This window comes from Schistocerca gregaria, chromosome 2, assembly GCF_023897955.1.
Source record: "Schistocerca gregaria isolate iqSchGreg1 chromosome 2, iqSchGreg1.2, whole genome shotgun sequence".
In the NCBI taxonomy this organism is placed as follows: domain Eukaryota; kingdom Metazoa; phylum Arthropoda; class Insecta; order Orthoptera; family Acrididae; genus Schistocerca; species Schistocerca gregaria.
In genome coordinates, this window is record NC_064921.1 from 529,596,022 (window position 1) to 529,612,449 (window position 16,428).

At 41.5% G+C, this 16,428-nt stretch overlaps 1 protein-coding gene across 2 annotated transcripts in view; it reads left to right on the forward strand.

The window, feature by feature from the left end:
• The first annotated feature begins 14,428 nt into the window (after nt 1-14,428).
• LOC126336200 (protein quiver-like) overlaps nt 14,429-16,428 on the forward strand; it is a 66,177-nt gene continuing 64,177 nt past the window's right edge. For both annotated transcript variants that reach the window (XM_049999703.1, XM_049999705.1), the window contains exon 1: nt 14,429-14,586. In XM_049999703.1, the coding sequence (XP_049855660.1) occupies nt 14,520-14,586 (67 nt within the window). In that variant the 5' untranslated portion in view covers nt 14,429-14,519. The remainder of the gene's footprint in view (nt 14,587-16,428) is intronic.

Here is a 16,428-nt window from a genome sequence, read left to right on the forward strand (position 1 = left end):
ACATAATATTATCAATCATGGAAAAGTATGAGGTGAAACAGGTGGACAACGCACCAAAGTGCGCAAGCAGATAATCGGATTTTGGGACGTCTGCAACATTACACAGAGACAAGTCGGAGCGTCTTAGAACCTCAAGCAAGATTAAGTGTAGCAAACCAAGTTACGTAGCTACTGTCAACATAAATTCTCTTCTAAAACGTGGAAAATAAAAAAATCTTACAAACATCCTCAATAACCACGAACTTCTCATCACTGGAGGCTTCAGAATATACAATGAAAAGGTAGGCAAACTTATTAATTACACACAGCATCTTGGAATTGGCTTCATAACTAACAAAAATATTTTAGACTCCGTTATCAGTTTTGAATCACAATTCGAAAGACCTCTCCACACTTATTTTCAAATATACAAACAAAATATACACCATTATGAATGCACATGCCACCATAAATGAAGTAAATAGAAGTGACAAGGCAAAGGCGGTAAGTTTTCAGACCCAACTCAATGATGTCACGCAAAAAAGAAAAAAACAGAAAAAATGCAGTAACCTGTCTGTGAGTTCCTTCAATGCCCAGATAGGGAAAGAGAAGAAATGCAAATGAAGTGTTGGGAACAACCCAGCACATAATAGGAACAACCAAAGTGGCATCAAGCTGATAGAATTATGCCAAGCAAGCAACGTGATCATTAAATCAACAGCCTTTAAAAAGCTACATCCAAAACAGGAAACAAGTGTCTGTCCCAACTCACACCTAGTTAAATTCCAGATTGATCACATGGTAATCAAACCAAAGCTCCATAAACAAATACCAAACGTTTAAGTCCTCAGAGGACCCAACCTACCTTTATAAAATAAAATTCATAAGCTTCTCAAAAAGGAGAAACGGAGCCCACAACCCCACAAGAAGAAAATATTATTAAAGAAAATATATTACTCGTAAACTCTTATGAGTTTCCCCTGAACATATGCAAAACCAAAACTAGGACCAAATAAAAGAACAACTGATAGGTAAAGCTGAACAATTAGCTCGCATAACCATAAAAAATACCTGATGGACAGAAGAATATGACAGACTCCTTAACTAAGAAGAAAAGAGTCCAGCAGTGGCAAGCACTGAAAAATCAATTGAACAGACAAAACTTCTTAATCTTTATCACAAGAAACTTAGTCAGCAAAAATATGAAAACAATAAGAAGGCCCAAGAAGACCATTTCCTCTTTCACATCAATGAAGACTTCATCAAAACCAACACAAGGAACTTTTGTAAGACTATTAAACGAACAAAAATAACCAAATATAGCCCACCGACCTACAAGCTCCAAACATAAACGGAAATACAGCCACAACAACAGGCATAGTGGCAGAATATTGACAGAATATTGACAGAATATTTCAGAAAACTTCTCAAATGTGAACGACCCATAGAAAATGGAGTTTAAGGTCTCAACAATGACCAAGCCTAACTCTGAAGCACCTCCACTGAGGAACTACAGACAGTCTCAAAAATTATAAAGCCTCTGGAGAAAACCAACTCACAGCAAACATAGGAAAAATCCATAGATTCTCTCCGAATATCTTTGAAAAAATCTGAGCAACGGAAAAAATACCAGCTGAAAGGAAGACGGCTCTCGTCCACCCACTCCATGAGAGAGTGTCTCAAACATGCCTCAGCAACTACAGATGGATCTCACTCGTAAACGCAACATATAACATATCTCTAAAGTCCTGCTAAACGATACAGAACCCCAATTAAACCATCAACTTGGAAAATACAGAGCTGACGTCAGGAAAGGGAGATCCTGCTCAGAACAAACTTGAACCTTAAAAACCTCATAGTATACCAAAAATCAACGGTCAAATAAAATGTTATCACTTTCATTGACTTTCAGAATGCATATGACTCAACACCCTTGGAATCAGTCGTCTATAAACTAAAAGAATTGAGCCCAGATAACAAAACCACTAACTTCATGGTCGAACTTTCCGCCCTTTTGAGATAAAAAGTGTTGTACGACAAGTAGATGCACTGTCTCCACTGTTATTTAACGGAATTCTAGAAAAAATTGTTAGAGCGTGGAACACAATGATCCATAGTGGAATCCGACTAGGGAAAAAAAATAAAGGCATCAAAGGCATTGTCTAGTATTTGTAGGTGATATGGGCCTACTAGTCGAGACCTGGGAGGACGCCAAAGACTAGACCCTCGAATTACAAAAACAAGCTGAAAAATTCGTCTCAAAATCTTCTTTGAAAAGACCAAAACAATAAAAAACATAAAAAATCCACCAATCCATTTTAAAGTGGGAGAATGAAAAACTGAGATCATCAAGGTATTCAAATATCAGCTGGGATGCCCTCGAAGAAAAGGTAATGGAAGCTCGGAGAAGTAAACTGCAGACACAGATATTCCAAGATTAATCCTTAAACCGAATTTTTTTAGTCGTTCAAAGACAATAATTAAATGCTGAACGCGTTCTTGTGGAGAGCTGGAAGCTATCAGTATGTCATCTAGATACAGGAAACAGAAACCCACATCTCTCAGTACATCATTAATAAATCTCTGGAAGGTACTGGGTGCATTCCTGAGGCAAATGAGCATCAAATTCAATTCATGTAGTCCACAGGGTGACGTCAAGGCACTCTTTTCCTTATCATTTTCAGCTAATGGGATTTGGCAACATACTTTCAGTAGATCGACTTAAAATAATAGTTTCCTTCCCACAAGGGTGGAATTTCCATTATTTATTTGAGGAACTGAAAGGCTATCAAGGGATTTAAAGGGGCGAATTTTATTATGATTTACTGTTAAGACAAATTTAGCTTATGTGGCTCAACACTTGCAGGCCACTTCTGGCTGCAATATAGTGTTTAACATCGCGCTTAATTTCTCCCGGCGCAATGCTGGATTTTGACAGTACTTTTTGAATAGTTCAGAGTATACACAGTTAGTGTGGAGTGAATTAACGGAATCAGACAAATCAGCTGTACACTGGAGTCCATCCACATGGAACTAACTACATTAAAAAGTTTCTTTTTGGGTCTATTAATGTGCAAACTGATGAAGATCTCTGCAGTGATTAAACCTTCAGTTATGTTCGATATAATGAAAGGGCATTCCGAACTGCCTATTAAACCTGAATCTAGGTTCAGTAACTTTGATCTGTAAGTTTAATGTGAGATGCATTTGCAAAATATTGTTTGTAATCTCTGTCTTTAACCTAATCGTTAGGACACGCTGTCGTAACGGAAATATCAGAACTGCTGTCAACCAGGTAGCATAGCCTTGAAGTTTTATCTGTAACAAACAATTGATAGTGCCGACCTAGTATACTCGTTGCGGCAGAACACTCAGCCGCTACCTTGACTACCGGTTGAAGTTTCTCTCACTTTTCCTCTGGCAAGTGCGGACACGCTTTTCAGGTCTGCAGTTCGAGTCATAAACAAACACCGTCCGAACAGGCCTTGAAGACCAAACGCTACCGACCGGCCACCGTGTCGTCATCAGCTCTTAGGCGTCACCGGATGCAGATACGAGGGCCATGTGGTCAGCACAGCACTATTCAAACCGTTGCCAGTTTTCGTGACCGATGCCGCTACTTCTCGATCAAGCAGCTCCTCTATTGGCCTCACAAGGGCTGAATGCACCCTGCATGCCAACAGCACTAGCCAGATCCGACGGTGACCCACTGAAGCGGTAGCAAGCCCGACAGAGCTTAACTTCGATGATCAGACGAAAACCATTGTTACCAATGAGGCAAGGCCGTTGGCAGTTCGAGTCATAACCAAAATGAAAATACCTATACTTTTCGAAATTATTGCATTTGCAACGAGAACGTCGTGGTGATTGATTTTTCCCCAAGATCTGAATTGTCGGACTTCATTTTCTATCTCTTCGATCCATACCCGAATATCCTTCACCGGAGAGTCACAAGCCAAAGGGGTCACTTCCACTGAAGCTGATTTCAGTGCCTGAGTGCTTCTTATTTCCAGCTGTTTGCTCTAGTTTATCCATATCTCTTCGAAAACTATTTAAATATTTCGGATGCTAATACGAAGTTTGTCTAACCAGACAGTCTTTAAAATTCTATCTGAAACGTTAGTTCCGTTCATCTTCCGAAGCATTTTACTGGGCTTCAACTCACCAATTTCAACTCGCTAACTATTTCTTAATATGAGGACGTTCTCCTCCCTTAAAAGTCATTAACAAATTTTATTTAACTAACGAGTATCCAAATGTAAATCTACACTCTCAAAACCACTCTCAAGAGATCGACAGAGGATACGTCCCATTGTACCATTTATCAGGGCTTCTTCCTTCCCCCGCTCACTTATTGAGTGTGGAAGAATGTTTAAATGCTTCTGCGCATGCTGTAATTAGTCTAACCTTTCCTTCACAGCCTCTGTGTGATCAATAAGTAAGTCATTGTAGTATACTCCTAAAATCATCAGTTAAAGACATTTCCTGAAACTCTCCGGAAGGTTCACGTCTCCCACTTTGCACCACTTTGAAATCTTATCAAGGTTTGACTGAATATTTATGCAACTCCTTTCAGACAGTACTTCAGTATACAGGATGAGTCACTAACTATTGCTTCTAGAATATCTCCGAAAGCATGATAGGAGCTGAAAAGTTTTTGGGACATAAGTGGCTTGGTACGAGGTGCATTCAAGTACTAAGGCCTCCGATTTTTTTCTAATTAACTACTCACCCGAAATCGATGAAACTGGCGTTACTTCTCAACGTAATTGCTCTGGAGACGTACACATTTTTCACAACGCTGACGCCATGATTCCATGGCAGCGGCGAAGGCTTCTTTAGCAGTCTGTTTTTACCACTGGAAAATCGCTGAGGCAATAGCTGGTGAATGTGCGGCCACGGAGAGTGTCTTTCATTGTTGTAAAAATCCAAAAGTCACTAGGAGCCAGGTCAGGTGAGTAGGGAGCATGAGGAATCACTTCAAAGTTGTTATCACGAAGAAACTGTTGCGTAACGTTAGCTCGATGTGCGGGTGCGTTGTCTTGGTGAAACAGCACACGCGCAGCCCTTCCCCGACGTTTTTGTTGCAGTGCAGGAAGGAATTTGTTCTCCAAAACATTTTCGTAGGATGCATCTATTACCGTAGTGCCCTTTGGAACACAATGGGTTAGGATTACGCCCTCGCTGTCCCAGAACATGGACACAATCATTTTTTCAGCACTGGCAGTTACGCGAAATTTTTTTGGTGGCGGTGAATCTGTGTGCTTCCATTGAGCTGACTAGCGCTTTGTTTCTGGATTGAAAAATGGCATCCACGTCTCATCCATTGTCACAACCGACGAAAAGAAAGTCCCATTCATGCTGTCGTTGCGCGTCAACATTGCTTGGCAACATGCCACTCGGGCAGCCATGTGGTCGTCCGTCAGCATTCGTGGCACCCACCTGGATGACACTTTTCGCATTTTCAGGTCGTCGTGCAGGATTGTGTGCACAGAACCCACAGAAATGCCAACTCTGGAGGCGATCTGTTCAACAGTCATTCGGCGATCTCTCAAAACAATTCTCTCCACTTTCTCTATCATGTCGTCAGACCGGCTTGTGCGAGCCCGAGGTTGTTTCGGTTTGTTGTCACACGATGTTCTGCATTCATTAAACTGTCGCACCCACGAACGCACTTTCGACGCATCCATAACTCCATCACCACATGTCTCCTTCAAGTGTCGATAAATTTCAATTGGTTTCACACCACGCAAATTCAGAAAACGAATGATTGCACGCTGTTCAAGTAAGGAAAAAGTCGCCATTTTAAGTATTTAAAACAGTTCTCATTCTCGCCGCTTGCGGTAAAATTCCATCTGCGTACGGTGCTGCCATCTCTGGGACGTACTGACAATGAACGCGGCCTCATTTTAAAACAATGCGCATGTTTCTATCTCTTTCCAGTCCCGAGAAAAAAAGTCGGAGGGCTTGGAACTTGAATGCACCTCGTATAACGGGAGCTATAACATGACGGTGGTTTCTTGTTGCTAGGTGGGGTCGCTTCGGAGATATGAAAGTCAACTTTGTTTTTTTTTTAAAAAAAAAAAAACGGGTTGCTATAGTCTGGTACTTATTTTCTGATAGCGGCATGTCTTCTGGTGTAGTTGGAACGTCTTTATAAACAATGTCCTTTAGGAATTTCCATGAGAAAAAATCCAGAGGCGTGAGGTCTGCGAACGAGCCGGCCAAGACACACCTCCTCCGCGTCCAATCAAACGATTTGGGAATTGTCTCTGCCACTCATTTCTAGCCATCAGCGAAAAATGTGCCGGACACCCATCGTGCTGATAACACATTCTGTTCATTGTTCCTAAAGATATTTCTTCCAATTACAGACCTAATGTTTCTTGCAGGAATGTGGTGTACTTCCTACCATTTAAATTTCCTTCGATGAAATAGGGCCCTATAGTTCTGTCCACCAGAATGCCACTCCATACATCCACCGACCACGGTTTTTGGTGCGCAAGTTGCTGCAGCCAACACTGATTTTCACTTGTCCAATAATGCATGTTTTGCAAATTATCATTTCTACAGTTCGTGAATGTAGCCTCATTAGAATGTAAAATCAAATGAATAAATGTGACATCCCTCTCAACCTGAAGTTGAGCCCATCGGCAGAATTCAGTGCGACGCATACAATCCGTACCAGTTAATTCTTGGTGAAGACTGATATGGTAAGGATGTTATATATGTAGATGCAGAACACAAACAACCTTACTATGGCTCACGCCAGATTCCATTGCGATTTGACGCGAACTAACACAAGGATCTCGAACCACAGTGGCAAGAGTACCAATTTCCTTTCCTAGTTAGTAACTTTCCTTTGCCGGATATGTTTACGATGCAATAAAGATCCAGTTGTTCTCAATTTATCATATACTTAAATGTAGAGGGAGCGCGAGGAGGGTGTCTTTCAGCGTATAAGTCTCTACCTTTCACTGAATTTCGTTGCCATTCTACGTAAATGAGAAGCATATCGACTTGTTTTTCGAAGGAATACATTATTCACATTCGCTAGATTCGACGATACTAGTCTTATTGTTCTTATTAGTGTCGTATTGCTACACCGTCGAATGGTATTTACATGTCACTTGCACTTTATATGGATACCCCGTAATAGGTGAATATTTACTATTTGCACAAAATACGAGAGAGAATTGTCAGAGCATGTGCTTCGATATGTGCCGAAGTGATAAGGAATACCACGCAATCCAATGTAAAAACATTGCAGCGCTACATTGATACCAATGTTCATCACTTGAGACACCTTCTGCAAATGGGCCTTCATGCCATCTTCTTGGCCATCGTTGACCTTCAAAGACCTTTCTGTTACACATCATTGGATTCGTCTCGATAGCCGCTATCAGAAAATAAGCACCTAACTATAGCATCCCGTTTCAAAAACAAAGTTGACCTTCATATCTCTGAAGCGACCACACCTAACAACAAAAATCCAAAGTCATATTCCGACCCACGTTGACCTATGCAACATTTGTCCCACAAACGTTTCAGCTCCTATCATACTTCCGGAGTTATTCTAGGTGCAATAGTTAGTGACTCAGCTTGTAGATAACTGCGCCATCTGAAAAACGTCCGAGAGTGCTATTAATATTGTCCACAAGGTCATTAATATACAACGTGTAGCGCACGGGCCCCAACACATTTCCTTTGAGCACACCGGAAGTTCTTCTACATATTTGTTGCTTTCTATCAGTGTTCACGAGATCCCATACACTTTCGATAACTCGGTGCACTAACTGTGCTGACAAGAAACTGAATTTGGTAGCTTCAGTTTGTATTCCAGCGATTGTAAATTGTGCTGCAGCCAGGCAAAATCATATGTCAGGCTGTTCAGTCCAAAACGGAGGAAATATCACTCTTTGTTCACTTCTTTTTTGGTATCACACTTTGGGATATTACTGTGCATTTTATCTTTCCTCATATTGGTTTCTTATTTAGATCACATAGGAATCACTAGTTATCGATCCTGCTATACAACTGAACACAAAGCACAGTATTCTAAATTCAACATGTTATTTGAAAACTTCAATTTTTATACAAAGACAGAGATCACACACTCCAAACAAATATCTAGACCTCCATTTACACTGTGTATTTCAAACGACATTTGTTTTCAATGAAAACTAAAGTCTATACAATGAAAAACATGAATATAAGCCTATGTCACGTAGCAACTTTACATTAAAAAATGATTGGTTCTGGCTATTACGACATTACGTAAATCAGACTACAACAGGTATTGCAAGATGTCAAAACAGGCTGGACGTTTTACGATACAAGTTATATCTTTTTTCCTTACTCTTTTTTAACAAAAGTAGTCACAGGAAGAACATGAGCGCTCTTCACATCTTCCTCATGCCTCTGGCCGCCGACCTGATGGTCCACTACGTCCGCGGGCGTTTACTGCTCTCTCGAATGTTAAGACTGCCGTCAGTGCTAATTTCTGCGCTGCTCATGGAACAAAATAAAAAAAAACACATTTTGTAATTATACGCAAACAGTACAAGCTACATTAAAGCATGAGTTCGACGTAACGTATAAAGTTGTTGCTAGGAAGACCGACCGGTACAGATATGTCTGAATATTTCGTACCACTACACTTTGTATGAATTTTCTAAGCATATCAAGAAATTAAAATGCCAGTGTTGACACAACTCATACAGTAAAACTGTACGTAATGCTACAGAGAAAAGTATACATTTCGAACCACATACCTTTCTTTTTTACCCTCGAATACCGAGAGAACACGCACACTGTTAATATTCTTGGCTCGAAATGGTTCAAATGGCTCTTAGTACTATGGGACTTAACATCTAATATCACCAGTCCCCTAGAACATAGAACTACGTAAACCTAACTAACCTAAGGACCTCATACACATCCACACCCCAGGCAGGATTCTAACCTGTGACCGTAGCAGTCGTGCTGTTCCAGACTGAAGCGCCTAGAACCGCTCGGCCACACCGGCCTGCTCTTGGCTCGCTTTTGGCATTATCGAGGTTCAAATTCCTACAGCGCTCACTGTAAATATCGGTATGGTTCCGTTGAAAAGGAAACAGCCAATTTCCTGCCCCAGTCCGAAATCGTGCTTCGCCTCCCGACGTCCGCGTCGTCGATTGGACGCTGAACCTTGACCTTCCTTCCTTCTGCAAACCTAAATCTCCCTCGTTCCTAAGAAACTGGTCATCAGAAGGACTCATAAAATATAATGTATAAAGACGTATTTCCTTACTGGTTTGAGAGACATTTTTACTTAGCCGTTCACTATCTAGAGAGGAAATGGAGTTATTAGTTTTTCTTTTTTTTTCCTTTTTGGAACATTCGTATACAGAACTGCCTGTTAAAATTTTATCACACTGAGTAAATTTTAGAAAAAAGTCATATAGCAACAACAAAGTAATTTTATGAAAATATGGGATTTCAGTGATCGCTATTTTTTATTTTCAATGACTCGGTCATAACAGAAAGAGAACCGATAGTTCTGTTGTGACAAGTTATTCTAACTGCAATATATGATCTGAAGATGGGCAGCTAGACTGAAACCGGTCATTGAAAATAAAAATAGCGATCAAAAGATTGAAATGCTATATTTTTATTTAATTAACGATCGCGGGAATCCCATTAAGACAATCATGTCTAGTTTTCATAAAGTAATTTTATTTCTCCAAAACAGGGGAGGTAAATCATCGTAGATACCTCATCTTGATAATCAACTGAAGGGGTCGCTTGGTATTATCGTGCCGTATTCTCTCCAGTGGTGTTTCCGTGTAAATGTGGAATTAATCAGTGGTGGCTGCCAGTTATGTTTGGTTTCTTACTTACCGAGTAACGTATCTGGCGTAATACCAACACATTGCTAAAGCGATATCCTTCGTCATATGATGAACAATGAAATCATAGTCTATACCTTTTAAGAGGTGTTATGTCTAGTCGTCATGTACAGTTTTCGATTCTTATATGAAACCTCTTATATACACTTTACAACTAAAAAGAAGCATCACCAATTTATCTATCAGCAGCCGACAAGTTTCCATCCTTTTGGCATCTTCCTACGACAAGAACCGGATCACACCGCTTTGCGTTCGTATGAGACAAACGGATAGCAGTCCGACCATGTTTACCAGAACAACCGCTGCGGACGAACTGAGGGACGAAGGTCAAACCTTCATTAGGAAACAGCAAAGGACTTCCTATCTAGCCTACATTAAGAATGAAGATAGCAGTGCAGCCAACCGCTGCCTAACTAAAGCATAATCGAGGACAAAATTTTACCAGCCCATATCCAATGCAAAGAGCTACTCCATTAACTGTAAAACCATAAGAAGAAGAAACTTAGTTAAGATACAAAAGGTTTTCTTCTGTCGTTATTACAACAGAATTCTAGCTAGGATGTGTTTAGTTTCTTAACCATTTTTCGCCTTACAGGGACAACATCACGCAGACAATCTACTTATATCGCCAATGACGCAAAACTTAATAAAAAGAACGTGAATTTCTAGAAATACACTTATAATAAAAATAACGGACGCCATTAATTACTGAATTAACAGTACCAATGACTACATATACTGGGTGGTCAAAAAGTCAGTATAAATTTGAAAACTTAATAAATCACGGAATAATGTAGATAGAAAGGTAAAAATTGACACACATGCTTGGAATGACATGGAGTTTTATTAGAACAAAAAAAGTATTTTTAGACGCGTGAAAGATCCCTTTCGCGCTTCGTTTGGTGATGATCGTGTGCTCAGCCGCCGCTATCGTCATGCTTGGCCTCCCAGGTCCCCAGACATCAGTCCGTGCGATTATTGGCTTTGGGGTTACCTGAAGTCGCAAGTGTATCATGATCGACCGACATCTCTAGCGATGCTGAAAGACAACATCCTGCGCGAATGCCTCACCATAACTCTGGACTAGCTTTACAGTGCTGTTCACAACATTATTCCTCGACTGCAGCTATTGTTGAGGAATGATGGTGGACATATTGAGCATTTCCTGTAAAGAACTTCTTTTCTTTGTCTTACTTTGTTATGCTAATTGATGCTATTCTGATCAGATGAAGCGCCATCTGTCGGACATTTTTTGAACTTTTGTATTTTTTTGGTTATGATAAAACCCCATGTCATTCCAAGCATGTGTGTCAATTTGTACCTCTCTATCTATATTATTCCGTGATTTATCCAGTTTTCAAATTTATACTGATTTTTTGATCACCCAGTATATTACCGGTTTATAATTGCTAATATTGTACTACATCTATGTGAAGTAACAACAGACTATAGGAGAACTATTCAAACATTCCAAATTAGGTTCTTCACCCGTTTTGTATATGTATATATGGAGTAGCAGAACAAAGAACGGCATTATGGATAGCCTAGAACAGTGCTTGTGGAGACTTCATGAAACATAGGACTGCCGCTTTTCTTTCTTTAATCATTTAAATTCAAGTAGCTTATTAGATGGTAAGTCAGTTCAAAGATTTTCAGTGGGTTCAGATTTCCCTTTAATAGATATCACAAGTCTCACTGACAGCTCCCCCACTTTCCAATGTTTTTTTAATATTTTGTTTGGTTAGTTAGTTAACTAGTTAGTTACTTACGTGTGCCATTGATAAATAGCACGGAAAACCGTTATGATGTGGACGCGTCAAATGCACAAGAAATGCGCACAGGAAACAAGTTCCTTTTTTTACATTATAGTGTTATACCTAAATATTTCTATTATCTATCCTATTCCCTCAAATGGCACAAAAGGCATATATTATATCTTCAGATATATTTACTCATATTCAAGAGTTCATCTATGATATAGAAGGAGTTGTCAAGGAGGTATGATTTCAATTTGTTTTTGAAACTATTACTATTGTCTTTTATTTCATCTGGTAATTTATCAATAAGTTTTTAGCGGCATATTTTATCCCTTTCTGTGCCGAGGATAGGTTAAGTAAAGGATAGTGTAGTTCTTTCTTTTTTCTGGTCTTGTAATCATGAATGTCGCTGTTGTTTTTAAACTGGTCCATGTTGTTGAGAAAGAATTTCATTACTGAGTACATGTACTGTGAAGTAGTTGTAAGAATTCATAATCTTTTAAACAGATCCCTACAAAATATGCGACTATGAACTCCACACATTGTTCTAACTACTTTCTTTGGAGCAGTGAATAAGTTTTGCCTAAGTGTTGAGTTGCCCAAAACATTATTTCGTATGACATCAGAGACTTGAAGTATGCAAAGTATGTTAGCTTACTAATTTCTACATCGTCAAAATTTGCAATTATTCTGAGTGCAAATGGTGCTGAACCTAGTCACTTTAGGAGATCCAAAATATGAATTTTCCAATGCTCTACCCTGGCTACTAACTTATTTTGATGTGTTATGTTTATTGAAGAAATTATACTTTTTGCAGTTGAAAATTGGATGCACTTTTTATGACTATATTACAGTCATCTTTTGTACAGAATTAATTCCACACATCTACAAAATGTAACATCATTTACAAGAAGTTTTTCACCAGCAAACTGTCGTCCTTGAATTGTTAAATTTTTATTCCTTTGCACGTCGAAAACATTTTTACTGTAGTTACTGATATATACACAGACAAAAGGTATTCATGGAACTTTACACAGAAAATTCAAAGTTGTAAACTTGGCAGCCGATGGATGAATGCGTCATGCTGCACCGCAGTTTCACCAAACATCTGGCATCGATGGTAAACAAGGGACATGTCGATGTCGGGTCATAAGGTCGTTGCAAATTTCATTCCATGTGCTCACTCCGACAGTAAGTATGCCTCAGGGACAGCATTCTAGAGAGGACATGTGCATGTGCTGAGAGAAGCCGATTGGAATAAACGGTGAATCGATAGACAAATTAGCAATGTCACTTCGACAATGCTGGCAGGAATCGATGAACCATGGCCGACCACGGTGTCAAGAAGGAAGCGGTCGACTTAGAGGGACGACAGAATGCGAGGACCGAGCAATCGTCATAGAGGCACTCATCATTATCATCAATCCGGTGAACAACTTGTGCTTCAGTGACCACAAGGACCATTAACGGGTGCCTCACAAAAAGGGGACTGAGAACACGGCACTGCCTGCGCCAACTATCATTGACCACTGCACACCAGGCTTGTTTCCATTGGTAAGGCACATTAGGCTAGAAGTCTCATTGACTGTAGTAGAATTGTCTTCGGTGATGAGTTCCGCATGGAATTGAGCTATGATAATCAGCGAAGACGCCCTGGACACTGGTGGGATACCAAGCTGACTGACGTCAGCCGCCGGCCGCTGTAGGAGAACGGTTGTACGGTCTCCAGTCTGGAACCGCGTGTCCGCTACGGTCGCAGGTTCGAATCCTGCCTCGGTTATGGATGTGTGTGGTGTCCTTAGGTTAGTTAGTGGACTGATGACCTCAGATGTTAAGTCCCATAGTGCTCAGAGCCGTTTGAACCATATGTTGTCAGCCAATACGGCCAAATATCCAGCAGTGCCCGTCTGGGGCGCCATTTCATTTCATTTTATAGTAGGCCCGTTTTGGTTGTCATCTGCAGCACCCTAACAGAACAGTAGTATGTTGCCGATATTCTTCTGTCCGTTTTGTTTCCCTTCATGGGAAGCCATCCTGGGCCAACAATGCAATGCCCGCCCACACACGTCAGAATTTATACTGCCTGTCTTGGTGCTTGCCATACCCTAATTTGGTCAGCATGGCCGTCACGTGAACCTGTGGTACTGCAGTCTCAGCTCGGCCGGCCGGAGTGGCCGTGCGGTTCTAGGCGCTGCAGTCTGGAACCGAGCGACCACTACGGTCGCAGGTTCGAATACTGCCTCGGGCATGGATGTGTGTGATGTCCTTAAGTTAGTTAGATTTAATTAGTTCTACGTTCTAGGCGACTGATGACCTCAGAAGTTAAGTCGCATAGTGCTCAGAGCCAGAGTCACAGCTGGGTTCTTGACAGCTGACATTTGACATGTTCGTATGTGCAGGAACGCATAATGTGGATCTCGGGCGTTACGGCGTCTGTTGCCGCGAAAGCAGGACGATATTCCGATGAACCACTTTCTGTTCTGTTTTAAGCGAGCAGGAATTGTTTAGACATAATTCAAGATTTGTAGTGAGACTGTCAGAGTCAACGGACAAGTGCCTGATTAATTTACATTGCGTCGGTGCAGTGTGTATCGACTTGTTACCTTCACCTTGCAGCCAGTGACAATGACAGATGCGCAACAGAGGCACACCTTCTTATCTGTGCCACTATTTGGAGACTTGACAGCTTAATCCGCACGTCAACACTGTCAGCGGCGCGTAGAGCAGGTGCCGCGCGTCACGTAGCGTGTGACGTCACGCGTGTTGGCATTATAGCGCCTAACGAGCCGCGGCGGCAGAGCGGGCGCGAGCGAGGCCGCCCCGCGGTGGCCGACCCGGAGATAAGCGGCGAGCCGCGGCGGCAGGCAGGGAGAGAGGCGGAGGCAGTGCCGCCATGGCCCGCTGCCAGTCACTGCCGCTGCTCCTCGCACTGGCCGCCTGCGTCTGCTGCCTACCGTGCGGTGAGTACTCGTCACCTTGGCGAGCCTGTCCAGCAGCGTGCGGCACGTCTACATCTACGTGTACATCTACGTGACTACTCTGCAATTCACATTTAAGTGCTTGGAAGAGGGTTCATCGAACCACAATCATACTATTTCCCTACCATTCCACTCCCGAACAGCACGCGGGAAAAACGAACACCTAAATCTTTCTATTCGAGCTCTGATTTCTCTTATTTTATTTTGATGATCATTCCTACCTATGTAGGTTGGGTTCAACAAAATATTTTCACATTCGGAAGAGAAAGTTGGTGACTGAAATTTCGTAAATAGATCACGCCGTGACGAAAAACGTCGCTTTAATGACTTCCATCCCAATTCGTGTATCATATCTGCCACACTCTCTCCCCTATAACGCGATAATACAAAACGAGCTGCCCTTCTTTGCACCCTCTCGATGTCCTCCGTCAATCCCACCTGGTAAGGATCCCACACCGCGCAGCAATATTCTAACAGAGGACGAACGAGTGTAGTGTAAGCTGTCTCTTTAGTGGACTTGTTGCATCTTCTAAGTGTCCTGCCAATGAAACGCAACCTTTGGCTCGCCTTCCCGACAATATTATCTATGTGGTCCTTCCAACTGAAGTTGTTTGTAATTTTAACACCCAGGTACTTAGTTGAATTGACAGCCTTGAGAATTGTACTATTTATCGAGTAATCGAATTCCAACGGATTTCTTTTGGAACTCATGTGGATCATCTCACACTTTTCGTTATTTAGCGTCAACTGCCACCTGACACACCATACAGCAATCTTTTCTAAATCGCTTTGCAACTGATACTGGTCTTCGGATGACCTTACTAGACGGTAAATTACAGCATTATCTGCGAACAACCAGAGAGAAGCTCAGATTGTCACCCAGGTCATTTATATAGATCAGGAACAGCAGAGGCCCTAGGACGCTTCCCTGGGCAACACCTGATATCACTTCAGTTTTACTCGATGATTTGCGGTCTATTACTAGGAACTGCGACCTTCCTGACAGGAAATCACGAATCCAGTCGCACAACTGAGACGATACCCCATAGGCCCGCAGCTTGATTAGAACTCGCTTGTTAGGAACGGTGTCCAAAGCTTTCTGGAAATCTAGAAATAGGGAATCAATTTGAGATCCCCTGTCGATAGCGGCCATTACTTCGTGCGAATAAAGAGCTAGCTGCGTTGCACAAGAACGATGTTTTCTGAAACCGTGCTGATTACGTATCAATAGATCGTTCCCTTCGAGGTGATTCATAATGTTTGAATACAGTATATGCTCCAAAACCCTACTGCAAACCGACTTCAATGATATAGGTCTGTTAAACACTGGTGCGACCTGCGCAATTTTCCAATTTGTAGGTACAGATCTATCGGTGAGCGAGCGGTTGTATGTGATTGCTCATTAGGGAGCTATTGTATCAGCGTAATCTGAAAGGAACCTAATCGGTATACAATCTTGACCTGAAGACTTGCCCGTATCAAGCGATTTGAGTTGCTTCTACTTCTAAGAAACTCATGCTTGCAGCTGTTCGTGTTTCATATTCTGGAATATTCCATTTGTCTTCCCTGGTGAAGGAATTTCGGAAAACTGCGTTCAATAACTCCGCTTTAGCGGCACAGTCGTCGGTAACAGTACCATCGGCACTGCGCAGCGAAGGTATTGACTGCGTCTTACCGCTTGTGTACTTTACATACGACCAGAATTTCTTCGGATTTTCTACCAAATTTCGAGACAATGTTTCGTTGTGGAACCTATTAAAGACATCTCGCATTGAAGTCCGTGCCAAATTTCGCGTGTCTGTAAATTTTAGCCAATCTTCGGGA